The sequence below is a fragment of the Rattus norvegicus genome, chromosome 16 (assembly GCF_021556685.1).
Source record: "Rattus norvegicus strain SHRSP/BbbUtx chromosome 16, alternate assembly SHRSP_T2T, whole genome shotgun sequence".
Taxonomy (NCBI): domain Eukaryota; kingdom Metazoa; phylum Chordata; class Mammalia; order Rodentia; family Muridae; genus Rattus; species Rattus norvegicus.
Genome location: NC_141549.1, coordinates 75,224,231 through 75,236,292, shown reverse-complemented (window position 1 = coordinate 75,236,292; position 12,062 = coordinate 75,224,231). Strand labels below are relative to the sequence as shown.

Sequence of the window (12,062 nt, the reverse complement as noted above, 5' to 3'; positions counted from 1 at the left end):
AGCTATCGTATAATAAATCATATGTGTTTGCTTTGGGGGAGACATTCTTCAGATTCTTTACATTGGAGTTACATGGGACTCGTAGTAAAAATAAAATCAGTTTATTTGTACTCTCTCGCTCTGACTGAACTTGTAACCCCAGACATGTAATTTTTTTAAACAACAACAAAAAAAAAACATAATCTTGACTTACTGGATAACCATTAATCTGTCTTTGTTCTGTGAAGCCTGTATAAATAAAGGGGCATCCTGATTGCTAGTCAGAACTGCAACTTTCACTGGGCCACCTTGCCTGACTCACACCCTCCCCTTGGGAACTCCTTCTGTCCTCTGCAGGTCACCCTGTAGACAACAGCCAGGCTAGGACGGCCCCCCGAAGAACAGCGTGAGAACTGGCTAATTCTTTGACTTTATATACGTATTATACGTATATAATGAGTTTTGGGTATATTTGCCCCCATCACTCTCTCTCTCTTCCCATCACCTCCCCTCTCCCTTCTGCAGAAACACTTCTAAAAAGCCCCCTCCTATCTTTTAAAAAAAATCTTTGACTGCTGGGTTTAGTTGTTGTTGCTTGATTGAGCACGAGTTGGGGGTCATTCACTCACTGGAGCAAGGGCAGTTCAGCAGTCATGCCACTGGAGGAAATTACTTGCCATCCCCTACATCTGACTAACTTGCTGCCTATGGTCCCTCAATGAGGAGAAGGCCTCGTGAGCGCCTCCCTGGTGTATAAAATGATAAGCAAACCCAGTTTGGAGCAGGCTACCGCAGCTGCCCTGAGCTCAAGAGAGCAGTGGCTTCGGGGTGACCAGTGGCTTCGGGGTGACCAGAAGGATATTTCAAAGCACTCCCGCATCTTACACTCTTTCTGCCCCCTCTTCCGCACCATTTCCTGAGCCTTGGTGGACACAGAGGCTGTAGCTGCCTCATTTAGGGTGGAGTACACTACGGTCTCTTATTCTCAGCAACTCTGACTGGTTATGGCCAATGTGGGCAACCGCTGCCAAAACTAATCTTCTCTGACTGAAACCGACAGGAGCATTAACCTATGGGAACAAGAATTTAGAGGAACATTCGATTCATTTGGCAAAGTGCCCATAGTGGCCTCCCCTTTGGGACCTATAAATTCCCTAGGCATGGATTCCTGACCAGAGTTACAGTACCAGGTGTGAGTTACCTCTTGTGGAGCAGGTCTCAAGTCCAGTCAGAAGGCAGTTTAGTTACCCCATAGTACTCACACCATTATTGCTCCAATAGGCACATCTTGTCAAGTAGGTCATTATTGTAACCCATGGGTCACACAGCAGTATGGGGTCATTGCTGGATTTTCTCCCGCAGCAGCTTGCCAGCACCTTCTGGCAGTACAAGGCTAGACTCCGTGGAGAAAGCAACTCCTTAGATCCATTTTCATTACTCAGTGCCTTGCAACCAAAGTGAGTAGTGCCTTCAATCAGAGTGTCTTACGCTCTTGTGCTGGTGGGCAGCCAGAGATATTGACCACAACCTCTAATGTTTTGGGGGTTCTCTGGAAACTCCCTGACTTGGCAGATCGCAGGGATGTATCCCAAACCTGGTACAGGGATTCTCATTGGTAACTTTAGGCTTCCTTCTTGGGAAAACATCATCTGTCCATCCAAGAAAGCAAGCAGCAGGGAATCTTGGCAAATACAAAGAGTAGGGCGTGAGCCCTTCTACACCATTGGTTAGGAGCTTCCATGATATCCAGCTGTGTCACATCTGGATACACCCCCTCCTCCCTGAGACAGCTTCCTGTAGAGATAACCACATGCCCATATTGACTCTAGTATATTCACAATAGCCAAATTATGAGATTAACCCTTCATGAGGACCAATGGATGAATGAGTAAAGAAATACATCAATGCGAATCTCCTTCAGTCACAAAGAAGAATGAAATCACACTATTTGTACCAGAGGGCTATCATGCTATATAAAAGCAGCCAGAAAGGCTCAGAAGAATAAGTACCCAGCACAGCAGGAGTGCTAATAATTAGCTGCTTTCTTCCCTTTAGTTGGTGCCAGAGCCCAACATATAAGATGGTGGCACCCACGCTCATGGTGAGTCTTCCCGTCTTAGTTAAAACTCTCTTCAAACAACGCCCTCCCAGGATATGACACTGGTGTGTCTCCTCAGAGATGTTAGGAGATGAGAATGAAGAGTAACCTTTGCTCCGCACTGCAAATAACATTTGTTACCTTTTGCCTTTCTGGGGACAGCCATTCTGATGGGGTGAGGCTGCTTGCTATTGTGTCCATTTGTATCAGCCTCCTAACTAATGCTACTGACTGAGCTTTTGTTTCTCAGTCATTCATTAGCTACTTGTATTTCTTGGGAGAAGTGTGTGTAAAGCAGAGAGAGTAAAAGCGTCAGGGGCTGCTGGGAGATTAGGGGAAAGGAAAGGATGGAGACGCCCAGCACAGGGTACAGCTGGCTGTGTGATGCAGTATAGTAGAGGGTGCCGTCATACATCATCGAAGCCCACAGATGGAGGACACTGAGAGGTTCTAAGACTCTAGTATTAAACATCAGACTTTGGGTGGCAATAGAAGTTTATCATCAATTACAACGGATATAACTCTGTGCTGTGTAACACTGACCATTTAATCATTTAAAAGGTTGGTTTTTTTTTAAGATATGCTTTTCTATAAACATAAAAAGTATTTTCAAGAGAGAGACAAAGCTGATATTTTTTTTCTTTCCTTTTTTTCAGAGCTGGAGACCGAACCCAGGGCCTTACGCTTCCTAGGCAAGCACTCTACCACTGAGCTAAATCCCCAACCTGGACATTTTTTTTTAATGAACCCATAGACTCCCAGAACAGGAGACTGCCTATCTCCCATTGTAACAGGATTTTTTTTTTAGAAAAAAGTCATTGGCAATCAAACTTAATCAAAAATGTTTACCAACACTAATAGCTGAGTTTGACTTCTTATTTCAGCTTCCATGTGTCAGAGGGACTTGGCACACTGTACACACCATATGAGATCAATAAGTTAATGGCGTTAAGAAATGCACATGGGGCACCCTGACACTTACTCCATGCCCGTTGCACTTGGCTTCTGCACACGATGTTGATTGAGCCTTAAGAAATCTCGATTCCACGCACACGCCATTTAAGCAAATCTAAAGAAAACAGAAAGAAGTTTCCCACTCAGAGGTCTCCAGCCATCTTAGTATTGTAAATTAGAAATTTAATAATAAGACCATGACCATCAACTGCTATAAGTTCCACACCATCCCTCGAATGTTGACGTCATACTTTGACTTAGCTTAAAATATTTTTTTTAAATTCTGTTGACATTTGTTTTCTGACCAGTGTAATATTTACAAATATACCTGTTAATCTCAGAGTATTTAGAGAGTTTCCAGGAACTTCTAGAGTGCTCTAAAGACTGAGTGATAATGGCGGCTCACCATACACAAATACACTGCTGGGATATGAGTGGTGGAAAGGCAAAATTCAGGAAGAAATTTAAAAGCCATGCCACCATTAAAATGTCTTCTATGAGTCGAAACCTCCACTAAAATATAAGGGCTGATACTTTACGCAATGTTTCCATAAACTGAGAAATGGGTAGCTTTAATAAGATACAAAGCGGCATGCTTCTGCACACAGATGTGGTTAGAAAATAAGAGATTTTGAGATAAATTTATTTCCTTTGAATTTTCTGCATATTTGAGTTGAGATCAGGGATTCAAACTAAAATGATCATAATCAATAATATCAGCCAAATTATACTTAGCTTAAACTATGTGCTGGGATTGTTCTGTTTACATTATATAATCTCCTTTATTCTCCACAACAACCCTATTAAATGCTGTTATTTTCCCTAGTGCCCATGTGTTCAAGGCTTTCCCCCACTTTCTCTTCTATTAGTTTGAGTGTATATGGTTTGATGGGAGGTCCTTGATCCACTTGGACTTGAGCTTTGTACAGAGTGATAAGAATGGACTGTTTTGCCTTCTACATGCTGATCTCCAGTTGAACCAGCACCATTTGTAGAAGAAGCTATCCTTTAAGGCAAGGACACTGTCATTAGGACAAAATGGCAACCAACAGATTGGGAAAAGATCTTTACCAATCCTACATCTGATAGAGAGCTAATATCTAATATATACAAAGAACTCAAGAAGTTAGACTGCAGAGAATCAAATAACCCTATTAAAAAATGGGGTACAGAGCTAAACAGAAAGTTCTCAACTGAGGAATATCGAATGGCCACAAAGCACCTAAAGAAATGTTCAGCATCCTTAGTCATAAGGGAAATGCAAATCAAAACCACCCTGAGATTTCACCTAACACCAGTCAGAATGGCTAAGATCAAAAACTCAGGTGACAATAGATCTGGCAAGGATTGGTGAAACAGGAACACTCCTCCAATGTTGGTGGGATTGCAAGCTGGTACAACCACTCTGGAAATCAGTCTGGAGGTTCTTCAGAAATTTGGACATAGTTCTACCTGAGGACCTATTCCTAGGCATATACCCAAAAGATGCTCCAACATATATTAAGGACACATGCTCCACTATGTTCATAGCAGCCTTAGTTATAATAGCCAGAAGCTAGAAAGAACCCAGATTCCCTTAACAGAGGAATGGATACAGAAAATGTGGTACATTTACACAATGAAATACTACTTGGCTATCAAAAACAATGACTTCATGAAATTCATTGGCAAATGGATAGAACTAGAAAATGTCATTTGAGTGAAGTTACCCACTCATAAAAATCACATATGGTATGTACTCACTGATAAGTGGATATTAGCCCAAAAGCTATAATTACCCAAGATACAATCCACAGACCACATGAAGCTCAAGAAGAAGGAGGATCAACATGCAGATGCTTCAGTCCTTCTTAGAAGGGGGAACAAAGATATTCACGGGAAGAAATACAGAGACAAAGTTTGGAGTAGAAACTGAAGGAAAGGCCATCCAGAGATTGCCCCACCTGGGGATCCAGCCCATACACATACAGCCACCAAACCCAGACAATATTGCTGATGCCAAGAAGTGCAAGCTGACAGGAGCCTGACATAGCTGTCTCCTGAGAGGCTCTGCCAGAGCCTGACAAATACAGAGGCAGATGCTCACAGCCAACCATTGGACTGAGGACGGAATCCCCATTGGAGGAGTTAGAGAAAGGACTGAAAGAGTTGTAAGGGTTTTGCAACCCCATAAGAACAACAATACCAACAAACCAGAGCTCCCAGGGACTAAACCACCAACAAAAGAATACACGTGGACATACCCATGGCTCCAGCTGCATATGTAGCAGAGGATGGCCTTGTTGGGCATCAGTGGGAGGAGAAGCCCTTTGTCTTGCCAAGGCTCAATGACCCAGTGCAGGGAAATGTCAGGGCAGGTAGGCAGGAGTGGATGGGTGGGCGAGCACCCTCATAGAAGAAGGGAAAAGGAGGATAAGATAGGAGGCTTATGGATGGGAAACTGGGAAAGGGGGATAACATTTGAAATGTAATTAAAAAATATTCAATAAAAAATAAAATGATACATAAGTTTTTCAAAAAATGCTGTTATTATCCCCAAAATTACTGATTCTCAAAATATCTCACATTGTTCAGGTAACTTATAAAATGTCACATAATAATTCTAAATATCCTGATTTCAAGGACGGTGTGCACCACTGGGCCACAAAGGCTAAGTGAATTTCTTCTCAGAAGAAAGGTAACATTTCATGCTATGAAGTGCTTATACATAAAAGGTTCTGATCTCTCTACTCTAGCCCTCAAGGTCTGGCGTGGATGCCCTTGTTCATTGTGTTGAAGTTATAAAGGAATGAAATTTCTATTTTCTCTATTACTAGCTGAACATCAATTAAATGTATGCATTTCTTCCTCCAGACAGGATTACACAGTGCAAATCAAAATCTGACACTTGAGGGGCTCTGGCCAGCTCGAGTCTGGTGAATATGACTCTGGCAGGCCTTGCCCTTCTTCCCTATCTTCCCAACCTCCCCACCCAAACCCCATCTTACTAAAATCCATTAGATTACATTCCTTAAGCTAGCCATCCCCCCACCCCTGCCCAACCCAAGGTCTATTCCCTTATTTGGCCACTTCCTCCTTGTGAGGCTGACTACCAAAGTTCGGCTATCAAAAGTCCCCTTTGACTCACCTAATTAACATGCCCAACTAAAATTAAACACCTCACACTAACACAGAGCTCCCCATTTTAGGTTTCTAAAACATTTTCCTATGTGACACATCTGTCTTCTCTCCACCCAGAGACATTCTTTTGTCCCCCCATCTGGGACAGATACCTCTCCTCCCTCTTGTTCTCTTTCCCTTCTTTCTTGCCCCTGCCTTTTGTTGCTTGGGGACACATAAATCCCCTTTGTGCTGAGAACTTGGTCTTGGAGGTCCTGAGCCAATACCAATCCTAACAATACTTTAATATGAAAATGCTGACCAAAATAATAAATGAAACTAGATTTTTTTTAAGAAACTGACTCACCCTATCAAGATCACATACAGCACCATTAAGAACCCTGAGTGGATCTTCCTTGACGCTCGATCCAAAGTCCACAGATATACAAACTTTGTCTCTCACAAAAGCATAGATCACGGAAGCGGTGCTGATGTTGGGTGGGATGAAAGGAAGTTTGCTAGGGTACGTACAAACTAATCTCCCACATATGAGATTCCTAAAAACATAAATTGATTGGTAGGCATCAGCATCAAGTGGTTATTAGAAGTGCTTTGTTTTTGTTTTTGTTTTTTTCATCTTTATTAACTTGGGTATTTCTTATTTACATTTCGACTGTTATTCCCTTTCCCGGTTTCCAGGCAAACATCCCCTAACCCCTCCCCCTCCCCTTCTCTATGGGTGTTCGCCTCCCCATCCTCCCCCCATTATCGCCCTCCCCCCAACAATCATGTTCACTGGGGGTTCAGTCTTGGCAGGACCAAGGGCTTCCCCTTCCACTGGTGCTCTTACTAGGCTATTCATTGCTACCTATGAGGTTGGAGCCCAGGGTCAGTCCATGTATAGTCTTTGGTAGTGGCTTAGTCCCTGGGAAGCTCTGGTTGCTTGGCATTGTTGTTCATATGGTCTCAAGCCCCTTCAAGCTCTTCCAGTTCTTTCTCTGATTCCTTCAACGAGGGTCCCATTCTCAGTTCAGTGGTTTGCTGCTGGCATTCACCTATGTATTTGCTGTATTCTGGCTGTGTCTCTCAGGACAGATCTACATCCGGTTCCTGTCAGCCTGCACTTCTTTGCTTCATCCATCTTATCTAGTTTGGTGGCTGTATATGTATGGGCCACATGTGGGGCAGGCTCTGAATGGATGTTCCTTCTGCCTCTGTTCTAAACTTTGCCTCCCTATTCCCTCCCAAGGGTATTCTTGTAATGATTCTGTATTCACACCAACATAAAAAGGATATCATGTGTTGATATAAACATTTAGAATAGAAAGTTCAAACCCACTGATGTAAAGAATTCATTGTTACTCACAGTCCCCTTGCTTACTCTGTTGATTTTATATTTACTATCAAGTAATCAGTGAGTGACAGAAAATAGTCAATAAATTTGTTAGATGTACCCTCAAGGACTTTACTACTTTATTTAAACATGATAAAATCCACTACAAATAAAATAGGTCCCTATAAAAATTTAAAATAAGGTGATATTCTAGCTTATTAGTTCCAGAAAGCTCCATGGATAGTTACAGAGCCAAAGCTTACAAGTTAGTTTTAACCGGAAAGCATAAGCAATTCAAGGACACATCAAAGAAGTGGCATGTTTAAGAACCTACAAATGGCTGCTCTAAGCAGCCTATTATCCCAGGGGTATCTCCATTCTCCCACCACCTCTCCTCCACCTCCATCAGACTCCTGAACCATATAGGTAAACTTCCCTTCCCCAACCCATCTTCTCTGCTCTCTGAACCTGCTGGGCCAAACCACTTCTCCACCTCTCCACCCTCCTTCATTGGGCCTGAGACTCCTGAATCATACAGAACTGCAGGTACAGAGCCATATATTCCACAGATATCTATCATAGGCCTGCCACACTAGGATCATTGAGGTTCATCCCCCTCCCAATACCTACTACCAGAACATTCAGGGACCAAAACCATCCAGATGGCTAAAGGCCCTCAAAAGAACACAATCAACAAGAGCCAGGGCAACATGACGCCTTCAAAGCACAGCTAACCTACTACAGAAAGCCCTGGATATTCTAACACAACTGAAACAGAAGAAAATGGTCTTAAATCCAAGCTTATAAACATGATAAAGGCCAGTAAAGAGGAAATGGATAAGTCCCTTAAAGAAATACAGGAAAATATGATCAAACAGATACAGCTCTTTAAAGAGGAAACAAGTCCCTTAAGACAAACAAGAAAATACAATTTTAAAAGGTAAAGGAAATAAATAAAACTGTGCAAGACCTGAAAGTGGAAGTAGAAGCAATAAAGAAAACACAGACTGGGGAAATTCTGAGATGGAAAACCTAGGTGGGAACCAGAACAACAGATGCAAGCCTCACAAACAGAATACAAGAAATAGAAGACAGAAGAAATTGATACATCAGTCAAAGAAAATGTTAAAGCTAAAAAAAATTCCTGACACAGAATCTGGGATACCATGAAAAGATTAACCTAAGAATAATAGGAACAGAAGAAGGTGAAGAGTCCCCAGAATATATTCTCAAAAAAATCATAAAGAAAACTTTCCCAACCTAAAGAAAGAGATGCCTACAGACATACAGGAAGCTTATAAAACACCAATTAGACTGGACCAGAAAAGAAAATAATAATAGTCAAAACGTGAAATCTATAGAACAAAAAAAAAAAAAAGAATACTAAAACAGCAAGGGAAAAGGCCAAGTAGCATACAAAGTCAGATGTATCAGAATTACACCCAACTTTTCAATACAGAATCTAAAATCTAGAAGGGGCTAGATAGATATCTTGTAACTTCTAAAAGTCCACATGTGCTAAGCTAGATTATTATACCCAGCAAAACTCTCAAAAACCATAGATGGAGAAAACAAGATATTTCAAGACAAATCCAAATTCAAACAGTATCTAGCCACAAATCCAGCCCTACAGAAAGTACTAGAAGGAAACCTCCAACTCAAGAAGGTAACTACATTCAAAAATCTCAGGAAGTAAGTAATTCCATACCAGCAAAAACAAGGAAAACACACACACACACACACACACACACACACACACACACACACACACACCCCAATAGCAAAATAGCAGGAAATAACAATCACTAGTCAATATCTCTCAACATAAATGAACTCAATTATCCAATAAAAATGCTAACCAATTGATAGGACATCTAGACAAAAACTAAACAGAGAAATAATGAAACTAACAGACATTATGAATCAAATGGACCTAACAGACATCTATAGAATATTTCACCCAAACATAAAAGAATATACCTTCCTCTCAGCACCTCATAGATCCTCCTCCAAAACTGACCACATAGTCTGTCACAAAGCAAGCCTCAACAGATACAAAAAAAAATTAAAAATGCCTTGAATCTTATCAGATTACCATGGATTAAAGCTGAACTTCAATAACAACAGAAACACTGGACTGCCTACACACTCATGGAAATTGGACAGCTCTTTACTTGATTATCTCTGGGACAGGGAAGAAATAAAGAAATTAAAGGCTTTCTAGAATTCAATGGAAATGAGGGCCCAACATACCCAAATTTATGGGACAAATGAAAACTGTCAAGAGCAAAGTTTATAGTACTCAGTGACTCCACAAAGAAATTAGAAAGTTCTCAAATCAGCAATTTAAAAGCACACCTGAAAGCTCCAAAGAAGGAAGAAGAAGAGGAGGAGGAGGGGGAGGAGAAAGAGGAGGAAGAGGGGGAGGAGGAGGAAGAAGAGGAGAAGGAGAAGAAGAAGAGAAGGAAGAGGAGGAAGAGGAAGAGGAAGAAAGCACAACAAAGAGCCAAAGAGGAGAAAATCAAAATCAGGACTGAAATTGAAAAGTAAGAAACAACAACAACAAAAAAAATAAAAATAAAAAGAATCAACAAAACCAAGAGCTGGTTCTTTGAGAAAAATCAACAAAATGGACAAACCCTTGGCCAAACTAGCCAGAGAGATAGTATCCAAATGAACAAAATCAGTAATGAAAAGGGAGATATAACAATGGACACTGAGGAAATTCAAAGAATCATTAGATCTTGCTTCAAAAACCTATTATCCCACATAACTGGAAAATCTTAGTGAAATTAAGAATTTTATAGACAGACAACACTTACCAAAGTTAAATCAAGATCAGATAAACTATTTACCCTATAACACCGAAAGACATAGAAGCAACCATTAAAAGTCTCTCAACTAAAAATAACCCAGTGCCAGAAGGTTCTAGTATAGAATCCTACCAGACTTCAAAGAAGAGCTAATTCCAATACTACTAAAACTATTCCACAAAATAGAAACACAAGTAACACTGCCAAATTCATTCTATGAGGCCCCAGTCACCCTGATACCTAAACTACACAAAGACAAAGAGAACTTCAGACTGATTACTTTTATGAATATTGATGTAATAAAAAATACTCAATAAAATACAGAAAAACTGAATCCAGGAATACATCAAAGACATCATCTATCAAGTTCAAGTAGGCTTCATTCAAGGGATGCAGGAATGGTTTAATATGTGAAAATTCATCAACGTAATCCACCATATAAACAAACTGAAAGAAAAAAATTACACGATTATCTCATTAGATGTTGAAAAAGCCTTTGATGAAATCCAACACCTCTTCATGCTAAAAATATTAGAGAAATTAGGGATACAGGACACATACCTAAACATAATCAAAGCAATTTACAGCAAGCCAGTAGCCAACATCAACTAAATGAGGAGAAACTTAAAGCATTTCCATTAAAATCTGGGACAAGGTAAGGCTGGAGTACAGGAGACAAGTTCACCACCAGTAGTTCAGGCTCGAGGATCAATAGTTGATAAATGGGACCTCATGAAACTGCAAAGTTTCTGTAAGGCAAAGGACACTGTCAATAGGGCAAATTGGCAGACTGCAGATTGGAAAAGGTTCTTCACCAACCCTATACCTGACAGAGAGCTAATATCCATAATTTACAAAGAAATTATAATATCTGCAATATCAAAAACTTACAAAGAACTCCAGAAGTTATACACCAACAGCCCAAATAACCCAATTGCAAAAATGGGGTACAAAACTAAACAGAGGATTCTCAACAGAGGAATCTCAAGTGGCCAAAAGCACTTAAAGAAATGTTCGAAGTCCTTAGTCGTCAGGGAAATGCAAATCAAAACAACTCTGAGAGTCTACCTCACACTCCTCTGAATGACTAAGATCAAAAAACTCAAGAGACAGCACATCCTGGCAAGGATGTGGAACAAGGGGAACACTCTTCCATTGCTGGTGGCAGTGTAAACTTGTACAACCACTTTGGAAATCAATTTGGCGGTTTCTCAGAAAACTGGGGAATAGTTCTACCTGAAGATCCAGTTATACCACTCCTGGGCATATGCTCAAAAGATGTTCCAACATCCCACAAAGACACAACATCTGTGTTCATGGCAGCTTTATTGGTAATAGCCAGAAGTTGGAAACAACCTAGATGTCCCTCAACTGAAGAATGGATAAAGAAAACGTGCTATATCTACACGATGGAATACTATTCAGATATTAAAAACCAAGACATCGTGAATTTTGCAGGCAAATGGATAGAACTGGAGAATATTAACCTGAGTGAGGAAAGCAATCCCAAAAGGACATGCATGGTGTGTACTCATAAGTAGATATTAGCCATAAGGTACAGGATAACCGTGCTACACTCCACAGACCCAAAGAAGCTAAACAAGAAGAAAGGCCCAAGTGAGGAAGCTTGAGTTTCACTTAGCAGGGGGAATGAAATAGTTTTAAGAGGCAGATGGTGGAAGGGAACTGGGAGAGAACTGGGTAAGGAGGGGAATATGAGGTTTAGGATCAGGTGTGGGGAAGGACAGAAGAAATGGCCAGATAGCCATGAAAATGAATGGAAATC

General features: G+C 40.8%; 2 protein-coding genes across 2 annotated transcripts in view; both read right to left on the bottom strand.

Moving 5' to 3' along the window:
- Nucleotides 1-12,062, bottom strand: part of Erich1 (glutamate-rich 1) — a gene marked incomplete at its 5' end in the record, with an annotated part of 52,793,804 nt that overhangs the window by 8,428,071 nt on the left and 44,353,671 nt on the right.
- Nucleotides 1-12,062, bottom strand: part of Adam32 (ADAM metallopeptidase domain 32) — a 109,831-nt gene that overhangs the window by 25,539 nt on the left and 72,230 nt on the right. For both annotated transcript variants that reach the window (XM_087588716.1, NM_001170582.1), the window contains 2 exon segments: nucleotides 6,498-6,687; nucleotides 3,060-3,146 (listed from right to left, as the gene is read on the bottom strand). In XM_087588716.1, coding sequence (XP_087444842.1) covers nucleotides 3,060-3,146; nucleotides 6,498-6,687 — 277 coding nt within the window.